Source organism: Leptonychotes weddellii, chromosome 1 (genome assembly GCF_054177405.1).
Source record: "Leptonychotes weddellii isolate Sample4059 chromosome 1, ASM5417740v2, whole genome shotgun sequence".
Taxonomy (NCBI): Eukaryota; Metazoa; Chordata; class Mammalia; order Carnivora; family Phocidae; genus Leptonychotes; species Leptonychotes weddellii.
Genome location: NC_138369.1, coordinates 168,961,234 through 168,977,494, shown reverse-complemented (window position 1 = coordinate 168,977,494; position 16,261 = coordinate 168,961,234). Strand labels below are relative to the sequence as shown.

Genomic DNA, 16,261 nt, shown 5'->3' with positions numbered 1-16,261 from the left:
CAATCTTTCATAAAAATACTCCTATGTGCTTTAGCAGAAGTAAAAAGTTCAACATAGTTTATAGGTGATTAAAATAAAATTGGTAAAGTGGGAATTTATTTTGCGATCTTCATTAGAATGGTGAAAGACTGTATTTCATTTAATCCTCTGCACAATCCAGATCATACTTTATGTGTTTATATTAGGCACAGATGCTGGAAAGAATATGTGAAGAAGAAGGGTAAGAACAAAGGTGAGAGGAGGGTCTGACCACTGAAAATCTTCAACGCCCCATAGAAAATGAGCGTGAGTTTGATTCCATAGGCATTGTGAAGCCACTGAAACATTTTAAGCAGAGGAGTAGCATGCCATATTTATAGTCTCATAAACTCATTCTGGAAGCAACAGGCTGGTAGAATCAAGAGAATGATCCTCAATCAGGGGAAAGAGTTATGTGAGATATGATGAAGTTCTATACTAGGATAATAGTAAAAAGACTTGACAAGATGATGACTGATTCAGGCTTAGAGCTAAAAGAGAAAAGGAGAAAATTATCCCCTCTTTCTCCTTGAGTGGCTAGTTGGAAATGTCAGCTGACATAAGAGATACAAAAAAATCAAAGTAGTGTCAGGGGCAAGGGGTGGAGACAGAGTTCGATCTGGGAAGGCAGGACTACATATGCCTGTAGGTAGCCAGCTGGAAATGTCCTGTAAATTGGAACTTGGTGAACAGGCTGAGGATGGAAACACAGATTTCATGATTATAGCTGACTGATGATCCCATGAGAAAGAATGATGTTGGTTAGGGTGGCTGTATTATGAAGAACATGTCCAAGAACAACAGCCTGGATGATACAAATACTTGGAGAATGGGGGAAAAAAAAATCCAACAGGGGAATCTGAGAAGAAATAGAGGTAAAAAGGAAGAAAAAAGGGTCAAGAAGAGAAGAGTGGTCAACACCATCAAATACAAAGAGGTCAGATGTGATAAGGACTTAGCAAAATTCATTGATTCCATTCTCCATGTTTTAATAACATAAAGCTTTCTGATATATTAAGTCTCTTGCCAATTATTCAGGTAGAAATATTTTTATTCCTGTTTCAAAGAAGAGAAGACAACATTTTAGCCCCAATGTGAAGTCCATTTTGATTAACCATTATGCTCTTTTCTCCAGTTTACTGAGACAATCTTTAGGAGAAACAGATCTCAGACACTCTTTTTTGTAGGTCTACACAAAATCCAAATAAAATAAACATATCTGTTTGTATATAAACAAAATATCCACCTTCCACTCATTAGGTCTTCACAGAGTAATATTCACAGACATATGCATATGGTCTCATTTCCCTAATCAGAAATGCTGACCCAAGGGCCAGAGATGACAACTGTAGAGAGGCACTCCATGGGCTTGCACACCTCTTGAAGGAAGGAAAGCGACTGATCAGTCTTATACTGGGAATTAGAAGCAAGAAACCCAGTAGTAGGGATAGTACCAGAGGATGTAAAGGAGCTGAGCTATAGTTCACCAAGGCCATGCTAGTCGGGGGAGAGAACAGAAACGCCAAGCTGAGAAACCCTGGAGCCCAGAGCAAGCCGGAGCAGGAACCAGCATGCCTGTTCTATTCCCGAAAATATTCAATTTGCAGGCCAGAAGGACTCATAAGTATCTCCCTGTACTTTTAGGTAACGTGAATGAATCTATTCCTTGCAACCAATCTATAAAGACAAAACCTATTAGGAAAGTTGACAGGGAAGAGAAGTTTCAGCTCTGGAAAGAAAAAGCAAACAAATGCACAAATAAGCAAAAAGAATAGAGCAAAGCTGCTTGCAGAAGGTGATATTGGAACTAAGCCTTAAATATGCTGGTTTGTCTGGCAAGTTGGTTTGCCAGTATGTCTTTCAGATGGGCATTTGAGAGTCTTGAGATTGGGCCTGTGATCTCCAGTGAGGAGTATACCGCATTTATGAACTCGGTAAATATTTCCACATTGCGAAAAGGATATGGAAACATGAGAAATTGCCACAAAAATTTTACTTCAGTACAACTAAATATAAAAATAAATGGTTTGGTTATAAAGACAGTTTAAGAAACCGCTAACAAAGATGCCTCCCCATATTCCATCAGTCCTGGAATTATAGACCATTTTCACTTAAGAAACACCCCAACATCTCTCTGAATGTTGTTGTAACCAACATTTTATTCCATTAGAGACAAAAAGAGTAAAGATGCCCCCCACGCCTTTTTAAACATGTATTTTATTAATGCTCTATCCTCCATCCCAGATTTTAAAACCAACCGAACAACAACAAAAAACCTTAGTCTCACTAAGCCAATTTAATGTTTTTTAAATTTCATGTTGCTTCTAAACTTATACGCAACTACTAGAAAGATTTCAAAAGCTAAGCTAAATAACCCTGTAAACAAGAGGACTTATGATGGAAATATTTGAAGTTCCTTATTGGTAATGGGGTTGCTATTGAGCGCAATTGGAATATCTCACAAAGGAGTTTAATATACTGTGTCACGTCCAATAAGCAAAAGTATGTTATTCTTCCACATGATTCCTTAGCAAACAATCTCATCCCCAAATATCATGGCACAGGGGAGAAGTGGTGTTGGTTTAATTTAGATTTGATTTATGTGCTATATCATCAGGAACAGATAAACCTGCATAATAAACAGCATATGTTGGCCTTAACCAAGCATGTGGATTCTGTTATATGAAAAGCAAATGTTCAAGCAACAAAATTAATATTAATGTGTTTTGCAAAATCAAAGTCAGGAGTTACTTTTGGAGGAGCTGAATAATCCCAGACCCTACTGTAGGCTGAATCCCACTTATTTCGCATAAGAAAAGAGACCTGGTGGTCTCCAGTGCAGGATCCCACAGGTCTAATAACCAAAAATAAGTTTTTTTATTCTTCATATAGAAAGTACCTTAATGAGAAAAATAAGTTTTACAAAAACTGCAGTTATAGTCTTTGACAACAAAAATGGAATTATGCAGATGATAACCACCATAGTTGCAAAATTCTTCCAAGCCATATTCACAGTTACTCTGGGTTCAGGTTGCTTCACTTCATTTTGGAAGGCTCAACTGCAAAGATCATAATAGGCAATAATAAGCCAGGAAAGAAATTCCCTTTAAGGACAAGGGACAGGGCAATCGTGTTCAGTTTTATCCCAATCTTTGCCACTGGAGACATATTTGTGATCACTTAAAACTTCTACAAATTAAAAATGAATGTTTAAAAATTTTAACACAGCTACCCCAAGAGGCTAGTTTTCCTGAAATCCCATATTTTGATCTCACTTTTGATCTCTGGAATCACACTTACTCATATATATCATATGCACAATTTTCCCTATTTACTGCTTCTCTTCTTGGTCTTTCTGCATCTCACTCTGTCCACTGTGACAAACAACAGTTGTCAAGCCTTCACTCTCTCCACAGATGGGACATGGAAGTGTTTTTGTTTTTGTTTTTTTGACTTTTTATAAAACAACTCTTCCTACAATGGGCTGACAGCCAACCTGATTAGAACCAAGTGTTCCATTATCGATATTCCTCCAAAATAGTCAGAAATAAATCTGTCCATTTAATATTAATGTGTACTCATATCTTAAAAAAGTCAGAATAAAGCGCTTTGGGGTTTTATCATTTTATCCAACAGAGAAATTTCCAAACATATCCTGTGGCTTTCCCCCTCATTAAACCACCCTAATAAATCCCCTATCTCCGTGATTCAAAGTTCCGTATCTCTGACCTCATGTAAGCGTGAAGAGTAGAATAGAAGCAAGCTGAGAAACTACTAAAAGGTTCCTATGTTTACTTATTTACAAAAGCTTTTATAAAAAAAGCGGCCACTCGCCACAAATGCATTTGTTTGTAATAATTTCAGAATACCAAACAACTCTTTTAAGATGTGGTTTTAAAAACCTGCTGCTGAGGTCCTATGTCAAAAATCCAGGCATTGATGATGTCATTCATTTCTTAAAATAAGGTTATTGTTTCTCAAATATAAAAAATATGCTTTCTACAAAATAATTCACAGGAATAAAGCAAAGCATGGGGAAATAAAGATAGCCTGTGATCCTTTACCCAGATATAACCATTATTCATTCTTTTATTTATACAGCTTTATAGTATGTATGTGTGCATGCGTGCATGAGTGTGTGTGTGTGTGTGTGTTATAGAAAGAAGATCATACAGTTGCATAAGCAGCATTTTACACTTGTCAACAAATATGTCATGAGATTCTTTTGCCTCTAATAAGTGTTTTTATAGATCACTTTTAATAACTACACACTATTCCATTATATACCTGTTGCACAATTTTTAAATTGGCAATTAGGATGTTTCTAATTTTTTCCTATTGAAGACAAGGTTGTGTTGATGATAGTTGAAAATACATCTTGATACACAAATCTCATTACTTCCTTAGGATACATTTTTAGAAGTGAAATTGCTGACCCGAAGAAAAAGCACATTTTAAAATCTGAACCATATTGTCCAACTGGTTTCCAACCAGCAGTAGATGGTTGTGCTCCCTTGTCCTGTCTCCTACTCATTTTTTGTTAAGGCAACATACATTGCATGCTTCCTATGTCCTGGAGTGTGTACTTGGTACAAGATGAGGAGACATGGAAGGACTAAAACAGGTTTCCAGCAACTCCTCCCGGACCTCATAGTTTAATAACAAGATATACATGTAATTTAAATGCAGTGTGATCCATGACAAAGTCTTAGCCATATGTGCACAGTTGATTAAGGAGGATAAATAATGTTCCTTAAACATTCACTGAACATCCTTTAATATAGGTTACCTCATTTTCTTTTTTAACAATTTTTTAAAGACTTTATTTATTTGAGAGAGAGATCGAGAGAAAGAGAGCACAAGCAGGGGGAGCAGCAGAGGGAGAGGGAGAAGCAGACTCCCCGCTGAGTGGGGAGCCCCACGTGGGGCTCTATCTCAGGACCCTGGGATCATGACCTGAGCCAAAGGCAGCTTAACCCACTGAGCCACCCAGACATACCCATGTTACCTCATTTTCTACTACAAACCTCATAAGAGATGGGCCTTATTATCTTCATTCTACATAGGAAAAATCTAAGACCCAGAGAATTTAATAACTTTCACTGGCTTGGCTGCTCTGGTCTCAATTCCATAACTCTTGGACAAGTAAACTTCTCTAAACCTCAGTTCCTCATGCATAACTTGAGGATAAAACAAGCTTCCAGATTTGTAGCAAGGACTGAATTAAACGTGAATTATTGTAAAGCATTGAGCATAGTGCTTAGTATACAGTAAGTGCTCAATAGATGTTATTACCCCAAATACTTCCACTATCTCTACTAATATCCCTATCACAAAAGAGAGAGAAAGACTACTCTGTTCATGATCTATTTCATAATCAAAAATATTTCTTCAATGTTCAACCTAAATATCTTTAATGGCCTTTAGTGACATGAACTTCTCTTTATTAAGTAATGGAAATGTCTCTAATGTTTTCTTCCCATTTATTGTTTACTGATTCTTAAGTTATTTTTATGAAAATCCCACTGTCTCTTAAAGATATACCAGAGTCCTGCACTTGGTTTGGAGCATATGAAGAAATTCTTCTAAATGAGTTCCTAAAGCAATCTAAAATATATTTTTTAAAATGTTCCAACAGCATGAACAATGAGCTCACATCACTATCTAAGGGCGGGAAGGACAGACTGCAGGAGAGTTAAGTAAATTACAGGTGTAGAGGTTTCGGGTTTTTTTGTTTGTTTGTTTTTGTTTTTTAGATTTTATTTATTTATTTGAGAGAGAGGGAGAGTGCACAAGCCGGAGAAGGGGCAGAGGGAGAGGGAGAAGCAGACTCCCCACTGAGCAGAGAGCCCAATGCCTAGCTTGATCCCAGGGCCCCGGGATCATGACCTGCACGGAAGGCAGACGCTTAACTGATGGAGCCACCCAGGTGCCTCACAGGTGTAGAGTTTTAAGGTAAAAAACATCTTTTAAAAAAGTATTTCAATTTTTAGCATTTCTCATTCATGTAAATACATAAAAATTCATAAGGCATATATTCTGAACCTCTCAAGTAATCTATTAAACCAGATCCTTTTTTCCATGAATTGTTCTAGATATTGCTTACAGTGCAAGGCATAGCTGGCATTTGGTTCCCTTGTTTTAATTTTGATAGTGTTTCTAAATAAATAGTGTTTCTAAATAAGCCTGCTACTTTTGCTTATTTTTTGTTAAACAAAGATTTGGTTGAGAGAAAAGTTTTAATTTGTATTCATGCTTGCAATATTCAAATTGATCAGTTAAGAGGCTCTATTTTGTTTTGGAGCATGGATAAAATAGCCCTCAAAGTGAAACTATCTCAAGCTTTCTAAAAATAGAGATATGTTCCTCATTAAACACGTACAAATGCAGGGAAATTATCTGCCTAAAAATGCTCAAGTGATGAATCTAAGAAAGGCTAATACCAGTATCTTAAAAATTTACTACTCTAGGTATCTGACTACTTAAACCTTTAACTTTTTGTCACCTAAAGTTAGCTCAGTGGAGTTTCTTTAGTAGGCTCACTAATTATCCTTATCATTTTTGAAATATTGTTTTAAGATTTAGAGTAAAAAATTTTGGTGGAATATTTGTCCCAAATTCCAATATAATTTTACTTTTGTTTTCCATAATTTAAAGACTGTGGATCACTAAGCCTTATTTATTACAATAGCAAGGAAATTCATTTAAATCATCTCAACAAAGAGTTATGCTTAATGTAATTTATTACATTGGGAATTTGTGGGATCCCATTCTACCTCACTAGGAAATACATACAAATGACCTGCAATTAATGTAATTTGTGGAATAAAAAAATACTGTTTTTGATCTGTTACTATAATCACTATTAGCATGGATATTGGGTTTTGAAAGCCATTTATAAATTCAGATTGCAGAACAGCAATACGAACCTACTCCTAAAAATGAATAATACTCACTTCTTTTTCCCATGTGAAGTACACTTTAGTGAGCCTTTCTGACCAGAAGAGAACCATATTACCCAATTGTAGTAAACATTGTTTTCTTAGAAACCTCAACCTTGCAAATGCAGCATCAGAGACCTCACTGTTACATGGAGCTTGAAGGCCAGCAATCTCTGGCTCAATAAGGAGGGGGGGAAAAAAAAGATGTATTTTCTCTAAGTGTCAGACATTCCTTCATTGACTTCAAAGTCAGACCCATTTCCAGTCCTTTAAGACGTAAACTGCACTACTCACATCAAGTGGATTTTCTAGTGGGTTATTTATTTCCATCTGTCTTATATTTGTGGGCAGGTTGAATAGATCTGAGTCTGCTTGAGTGAGATGAAAGATGGACTCTAAAGTAAGAGCTGAGTTTAAGCAAGAAAAGACTCCATAATAGCAAGTGAAACTTAAAAACCTTGGGGAAATTATTCAGGCAATTTCTTGTGCACATTTTAACTCCCTAATATGGAAATTTGACCATCGCTACATTGTTACATATAACATTGAGAAGTGAGAATTTATGTAAATGAAAGTGATATGTCTGTGTATTTCCTAAGAAGCCCATTCAAGCTGAGTTTTACCCATTGAATTTGTTTCTCATTGTTCTTTAAAACTGCTTCAGTTTCCCAAGTTCCCCTTCATGCACACCATCTATGCTTAGTCTTCTCGTTTCCTTTTGTTAAAACTTTGTACCAAGAATTAAGCGGAAAAATAAATGTTCTGGTGCAGTTTCACGTACCAGGTTCTTGACTCCTCATCACACATTAAACCTGCACACAATTTCTGTTGGCGTAAACAGCAGATTTATGTTCTTTGAACCTTTTTAATAAGCGAATGCTTTATTTCCCTAATGTAAACACGGCTGCTCGTTCAGATTCTTATAAAATATTTAACAAATTACTCTGGTGTCCCTAAGTAAAAATAAATTAACTTAGAAAACGAGACCAGCCTAATTAAGTCACGTGCTAGGTAGCTTTCTACCTGTCCATAATTATAGGTGGAAACCAATACCTTGTACTAAAAAGAAAAGACATACAGTATTAATTAGTCTTCTAGGGTGGCTAAAATTGGATGCATTTAGAATCAAATAATTGACCTCCCATGATTTAGGAACAATTGTCAGGGGCATGAAATCCAGTTGGGGGGGTCAGAATTTGCTGCATGGGAGCTTTTAGCTTTCTCTCAGCTCAAACCTATATTAGATAGTTTTTTGTTCTGGGCAGCTTTTACTTTCTTAATTAAGTGATCTACACCAATGTTTAGGGGAAACAACCCCAGGTAAGTTTTCCAGCTAGAAAACCTTTGTAAAATTGATTTAAAAAAAAAAAAAAAAAGATTAACTCCAGATCTCAATGGCTTAGCACAGAGTTCTCTCCTTGCACACAGTGTAAGTCTGACCTGAGTAGACTGATCTTACCCAGGGCTTCAGCATTTGCCAGAGCAAGGGGAGAAAGAGCTGAGAGAACTCAGCCACTCTTAGGAAAAGCACATCCTTTCTGTTCACAGCTCATTGGCATAAACTCCAAGGGATGTTGGGAAATTATCAAGCACAGGGAAAACAATCAATTATGGTAGGGACTAGTAATCTCTATCACCTTCAATTCACTAAATATTCAGTTCCCTCTTCTTCCCACACATAACACATGCTCAGCAGCTCCCCAAGGAGACAGCCTGCAGCCCATCCAGTCCAGACCATCTAGATAAACTTCAAGCTCCTATGTGGCTTCTCTTGGCTTGGAGACCTATGACTATAAAAGCCAAATTACCTGCTCCTACACACATACACACATGAAAGCACACACACGCACGCACTCAATCCACAGAGGTGTGACTGGGTCAGGATAATTACAATAATACACTCACTTTTAGAAAGAAGACAAATGGGACACAATCAGAAGCTCAAGGTCCTGCTGAGCACACAGGGAGGGCTCCCTACCCGTGTATGACTTGAGTCTCCACCCTACGACAAGTTCTTTGTTAGTCCCATTCCCTTCTCTGACTGTGAAAATAAGTGTCCTCAGGGCTTCCTTGGCCTCCTTGCTCACATGAGGTTGTGTACACAGAGGCCATTTTCAGCTTCATACAAAGGTGTCATTCGTCCAGGCTCGTGATTTCTTTAGCAGTACATTTCTCTCAAATACTTAAGAGGCTTCTTCTCCATTTGTTTCCAGTCATTTCCACGTGCAGTAACCACACCCAAGCTTTAAAATACCTAGTTCTCAGGGCGCCTGGGTGGCTAAGTTGGTTAAGCATCTGTCTTCAGCTCAGGTCATGATCCCAGGATCCTGGGATCGAGCCCCACATCGGCTCCCTGCTCAGTGGGAAGCCTGCTTCTCCCTCTCCCACTGCCCCTGCTTGCGTTCCCTCTCTAGCTATGTCTCTGTCAAATAAATAAATCTTTAAAAATAAATAAATAAAAATAAAATATCTAGTTCTCGGGGTGCCTGGGTGGCTCAGTCGTTAAGCGTCTGCCTTCGGCTCAGGTCATGATCCCAGAGTCCTGGGATCGAGCCCCACATTGGGATCCCTGCTCAGCGGGAAGCCTGCTTCTCCCTCTGCTTCTGCCTCTCTCTGTCTCTCATGAATAAATAAATAAAATCTTTAAAAATAAATAAATAAAATAAAATAAATAAAATATCTAGTTCTCAAATCTCCAGTAGTTCTTTGTTTTCTTGACCCCCTGTCTTTTCCTGCCAGTTTGATGGTGGCTACCTAAAGCTTATCTGTAATAACAGATAGGAAGACCTCACATTTAAAACTTTCTCTGCCTTAAGTACTGTCCTCAGCAGAAAGGTTTTGTTGAACGTAAACTTTCTTTGTGTTCTCTTTGGGTCTAGAAGCAGTTGGCTTTTCAAATACTGTAGGAATCCATATTCTTCTCAATCCTGCATGTGAATCAGCCAGTTCTTTCCTGAATTCACCTTTACTTTTGTAATACCTTGCCAAGCATAACCAATGGCAGTTAGCAGACACTACTATGGTTTTGTTTTTACCTCTTACTCAGGAGCTAAATTTACCTAAGCACAGGATCTGCCTTCCAAGTTCTGACCTACAGTAGTTTCACCAAATGTTTTCCCACTCTATGACATACATTTTCTTCTTTGTCTCCTCCAGGATCATTTTTCTCACTGTCTGTCCACTGCCTTTCAGGAACATACCAGGTATTTAATTATAGTAGAGCCCCATGTCTAATACTAATTTCCGTGTTGATGAGAATGGTTGAGGTTATATAATCATAACAAATCAGCCACAGAATCTAAATGGCTTATCATAACACAGGTCAATTTCTTGTTCAGGTAAATGCGTAAGTTATGCGGAAACTCTCCTCCATAGAGTCACTCAGGGAACCAGGCTATCAGTGGCCTCACTGTCTATAGCTCTGCCATCTCAACCTGTGGCTCCCAATGTTGTCAGGTCAAGAGGAACTCAAAATCATGCTTAAATACCTCAGACTTGAAGTGACACATGTCACTTCCTCTCATAGCCACAGACCACAGTTAGACACATGACCCTGCCCTAAAGACAAGGGAGATGGAAATTTACATGGAGGCGGAAGGGAAGGAGAGGAAAACTGAATGTTGTGGAGTATAGTTATTTCTCTCTTTTTGTATGTTTAATGTTCAGATAAATATGGAAACACAAAGAAGCCACAGTAACATTATTTGATCACCATGATGGAGAAATATTTGTCAAAGTATCGGATCATATCCTATGTATAATTGGGAAGCACGAGTTTGATCCATTTCCTCAGGTATAAAAATACCTAGGGACTAATAGGTATTTTAAAAAGCCACGTAACAATCTAATTGGCTCTTAATTTAAAAAAAAATAAAATAAAAGACTCCCTCAGAACTAATGATACAACCCGGAAAACAGATTGAACAAAAGCTGTCACTAGCAGGAAATAATAAGTGGAGCAGAAAAAATGGAGGAAAAAAAATGAATAAAAAGGAGAAAGAATGAAACCATGTAAAAAAAAAGAGTGAAACCATTCAGGAAAGATTTAGAGTGTTATAAAACATAAGGGATTCTTTTTTAAGATTTATTTATGTATTTGAGAGAGAGAGAGAAATAAAGAGAGCAGGGGGAGGGGTAGAGGGAAAGGAAGAGAGAGGGAATCCTAAGCAGACTCCTTACTGAGCACAGAGCCTGACATGGGGCTCCATCTCATGATTCTGAGATCACGACCTGAGTCCAAACCAAGAGTCGGCCGCTTGACCAACTGTGCCACCTAGGCGCCCCAAGGAATTATTTTTAATAAAGCCAGGATTCCATATAAAACAATGCATTATGGCATCGAACTTTATCATAGCTAGGACATCAAGGTTTGTTACAAATAGAAGGATCCTAAATGATTCTCAGAAATTATATTTCTTAACATCTGGGTCAAGAAGAAGGGTTGTGAACATTCTGGTGAGAAAGTGACAAGCCAGATAAAAAATGGGCCCACCCACAATCATCATAAAAAGGACAATAGCCTATTAGCCCTTCTAAGTTAATGAACGCTGCATGTGTCATTCAGCACCCCAGGCTCAGGGAGGCTGAGGGAAGGGGGGAAGAGGAATCCCTTAGAAGAGGAAATCTGAGGGCCTGATCAGGCAAGAAAGTCACTTGAAATAAAATATTTGCAAGAAATATTTCAAACAAGAGTTAAAATCCTTGCCAAATAAATAGCTTGTTCAAACTGATAAAAGCGGGTTTTAAAAACTAGACTTCTAAAACATGAGGAGGGGCCCTTACACTCTTCCTGTAAAAAATCAGAGAGTAAATATTTTAGGCTTTGATGGCCATACAATCTCTGTCATAGCTACTCACCCCTGCTGCTGTAGCAAGAAAAAAAACACAGATGATAGGCTACATAAATGATGGGCCTGCTTGTGTCTTGGTGAAACTTTATTTACAAAACTAGATTGGGGCTGAATGGGTCTGCAGCCCATAGTTTGCCGACTCCTGCTCTAACAGAGGAAAGGGCCAAGAATCGTAACAAAATTGTAAAGTAAACTGGTCAAAGCAAAACAATGTTCAACCATACTAGTAATAAAAGGAATGCAAAGGAAAACAATGACATCTATTTTTCCCTAAAATATTATGAAATACCATGATACGTGACTAGAAGCAGGGAGAGCATATTGACATAAGCTTCACAACATTTCTGAAGATCAAATGCATATATATGTGTATGTATAGACACAGACATATATTTTATGCACACACACATATACACACATACATATAGACACATGCACATGTCCAAAAACATAGAACTAGAATTTGGAATTCTTACCAAGGATGCATGGGATTTAGTTTGAATTTTAGAACTTGAATTAGTCCAAAAGCTATTTAGAGATGAATCGGGAATGAGACAATAAATACTTCTTGGGGCCATAATAATGATTTATTTTAGTAATATATATGCACTTTCCTAGCCCCATTATTTACCTGGAGAATAAAAATAGGTAAGAAGTGGGAAAAGTCATACAACGTCTCTCCTGGTACTAGGAGTTCTTAACAATGGGGATATGAGGTCTCCTACTCAGTCTCCCCCTTATCACCTTCCTTCAACCCATGGACTGAGAAACTTCTGGAGAAATCATATCAAGCAAAAGGAAGAAGCATGTACTTCTAGCCATAGGACTGTCCATCCCATATGAGGAGTCCTAATATCCTCATTGGTCCATAAGTCCAACAATTTTTGCATAAAAATATTTTCCTAGTACCTTTGAACTGTAAGTAGAATAAATTACAAATTACAAAGTTTTGTGGGTACAAAAAAATGAAGATTCCACTAAAAAGTAAAATTCAATTCTGATATACTCTCAACTATTGTGAAAAACTGACATAGATTTGTGAAGAGTATCATAGTTAATATTTTTTTTTCCTTTTTGAAATTATCTTTCTTTCTTCCCTGTTCACAAAAGTAACCATGAATCAGGATCAAATGTCACAAAGAAAGAACTTAAAAGAAACAGTTACCCATGATGCCAGTACTTAGAGACAACTACTATTGATATTGTGAAGGATACACTCCCCAGATTTTTATATTGGTGTATATGTATACATTTACCAAACTAAGATCTACTAAACAAACTCTCCTCTAATTTGCTCTATTTCACTTAAAAATATAAACAATTTTAGTGTACATAGGTAAAAATGAGTTCTTTCTCTTTTAACCACATTGCATTCCACAATGCAAGTATGTGCCATAAATTATTTATGTCATCTTCTACTGATGGACATTGAGGCTGCAAAATTATATTCACTACTTTCCACTGTAATATGAACATTTCAGTACACATATTTGAGTGAGTTTGCCCTATCAATTCCCTTAGGGTAAATTCACAGAAATGCAATTTTCTATGTTGAAGAGTACCTAAATTTAATATTTTGCATTATATTAATAAATTATCCTTTAGAAGAATTGTAACAATTTACTCTGTCCCAAAGTTTCCAATATGAGTGTGTTTAAATAAATTACAGGATTTCCACAGACTAAAATACTGTGTTTCAAAAATTAATGACATGGCAAGCTATACATAGGATTATATCAAGTAAAACAAGATACAAGATATAATAAAGCATACCATTGATAGGATATATCAGTATATAAATTATAATATATATAGAGAGAGGAATAAAAATATTATACAATATAAATGTGTGTCAAGAAGTTTCACAACTTAGGGAAAGGATTAGAGCAAATTTTTAAATTATCTCTTACGGTTTTCTATATTTGCTAAATTTCCTAGAATTTGTGCATATTTTAGTTATAATCTGAAAACCAGTAGGTTAAGGAAATATTGGAAATCGCAAAGCTGAAGAAACATATTTTCACATATTTTGTAGTTTGTCTGATATTAGACCTACAGTTATAAAACAGAAAACCCCTAATGTGCCCCAATCAGGAATATATAAACATACCAGACTGGACTACTTTTTCCCAAAAAAGGACTTGTTTTAATTCATGAGATGTCTTCCTGCCTAAGAGCAAACAGAAGAAAACCTTTCTCTTCTCCACTGAGAAGACAAGTAAGAGCACAACCGTGAGTCCCTGAAAACAGAGGAAGCTAGCTCTCAGAGCTCTAACCCTGGCTGCAGGCATTTTGGAAAGCTTTTTGGAAGGGAACAAATCGTTAATAAAGACTCAATACTTACAGTGACCTTTAAGCAATTCCAGATGTAGACGTGCAGATTTTTCCACAAATAATAAAGAAGGGCTGGCTACAAGAAGTGACAGTCCGAAAAAGACTTGCAGGAGGCTAGAATTACATGGGACACAGAAAAGAGACTGAGCAGAAATGAAACAACGCAAAAAGAATCCAGATCCTTCACCAAACACCAGAGATTTATTCTCTGACATGAGTTTTTACCAATTCTTTCCTACGTGGAGAGGAAATACATGTTATTTTATATTTTCTGGGTATGATTATGGTTTTATCAGTCTTTGTGATGCACTTCATCTCCATCCTAACACTATGTCAAGTTTTTATACAGAGTGACTCATTTAATCCTCATATAAACCCAATTTGGTAAAGATGATTATTCACATTTTATAATTAGAAAAGTGAGGCACAGACATTTAGGTAGCTTGGCCAAGATCGTGCATCTAGAACAGGGGTCAACAAACTTCTTAAAGGGCTAGCGAGGAAATACTGGATTTGCTGACCTAAGGTGTCTGGCACAACTATTCGACTCTGCTGCGGAGTGCGAAAACATGTCCTCAAACCAGTGAACGTGGCCATGTTACCCAAACAGGTGGTGGGTCACTGGTTGTGGTTTGCCAACCCTTGGCCTAGAGATCATAGAGCAAGACTCAAACTAAGTCTGTGCCTGTCATAATTAAACTGTCATACAATAGAGGAAATAAAATCAATGGGGTTCTCCTTCCATAGTCTGGGTTCACTCCTTCTCAAGTATTCTTTTGGCTCTCTATACAATCCTGTTCAAAGGAAACTGACCACTTGGCGTGAATTGCCACTTGCTGTGATTTGGTGGACAAAAAGAGTTGGATTCCCAGAGGGCATAAACAAGGTAGGAAGCTTTCCAAACAAAATGGGATTTAGCCACATTTTGTCAGGATAGATGTGCAGGCCTGAAATCTGGGCAATACTAGGCCTTTTAAAATGGAGGGGGGAAGAAAGAGATGATTTGGGGCCCATTTCTAATTTAGAAATATTTAACAAGTTCTATGACCTCAATATTTTTTTTCTTAATTTCAAAATTATTGTCACTGAGTGAATTTGTCTCCTAAGTATAACAATATCGGGAAACATAGCTGTACTCATTTTAAATTGCTTAAATTTCAAAATTGTAAGGAAAAGATATTTTAACAATATTTAGTTTTTCTGGAGTTTATGAAGTAGCACTGAAAAATAATCAACAAGCTGTGACAGTTATTTGATTTTTTAATAATAAGGTCTTTAGCAGAATTTACTCGAAAGCTGCATCCACGAATACAGAATGAATCAAGATTATGTAAGACTGCTAAAATAATTGAGAAGTTACATGATCTATAGATAGGAAAAAGAAGAGTCAGAAATTTAAACTCTCAATCTTCGTTATTATGGCCCAGTCAACCGACCTTGAGCCATTCTCTCTAAATCTGAATCTTCCATAGGAAAATGGCATTGATAATCACCTGCTAACTGACCAGGGCTATTGTGAAATTTATATGAAAAAATTGTGAAATTTATATGTAAAAATTCAGAAAGTTACCTCGTAGATTTAAAACACTGTCTTCATTAAGGTAGTCTCCTAAGACTTACAATTTATTTTTGCAAAGAAAAATATCTTTGTTTTTTTTTCCTTCTATCTTTCACGGACCTAAAATTTCTTTCACCAGAAACATAGTAAAGAAGACACCCAGAGTTCCAAATCTTTACCAGCCCATCACCATGAAAAAGAAAAGTCAACCCATAATCCTATTACAATTTCAGTTTTCAGGACCTTTAAAATTTTTTCCTTACCATCAATAATCACCATTTCTAAATATTCCACTTACTAGATTCCTAAACGTTTTCTCAAAGACTAAATAAAGACTAAATCACAAGAACATTTAGAAGAACACAAGTTACTGGTTTTAAGTAGTTTACACAAACCGATTGACTAAAATTTTAGCTAGATTTCTAATATCATAAGGACGCTGTAACAGATTGTGTTATTTTTTCCAAATATTTGCAGCTCAGCTCTTGGGAAAGATTATACTCTCCCACTTCTTGATGTCAAACTTTGTCATATGACTCATGAAACGTGAGAAGAGACAT

At 36.8% G+C, this 16,261-nt stretch overlaps 1 protein-coding gene across 2 annotated transcripts in view; it reads right to left on the bottom strand.

Annotated features, from left to right (window-relative positions):
- The window catches only part of LOC115944092 (uncharacterized), a 501,430-nt gene extending 486,863 nt beyond the window's left edge, over nucleotides 1-14,567 (bottom strand). Inside the window, exon 1 of one of the 2 annotated variants that reach the window (XR_014138746.1) lies at nucleotides 14,154-14,554. Coding sequence is in view for 1 of the 2 variants with exons in the window: in XM_081798852.1 (XP_081654978.1) it covers nucleotides 14,154-14,358 (205 nt within the window). In the remaining variant the exon portion in view is untranslated. Of the gene's footprint in view, nucleotides 1-14,153 lie in introns of both variants that reach the window. The other variant, XM_081798852.1, reaches the window with a different exon arrangement.
- Between the last annotated feature and the right edge of the window lie 1,694 nt (nucleotides 14,568-16,261).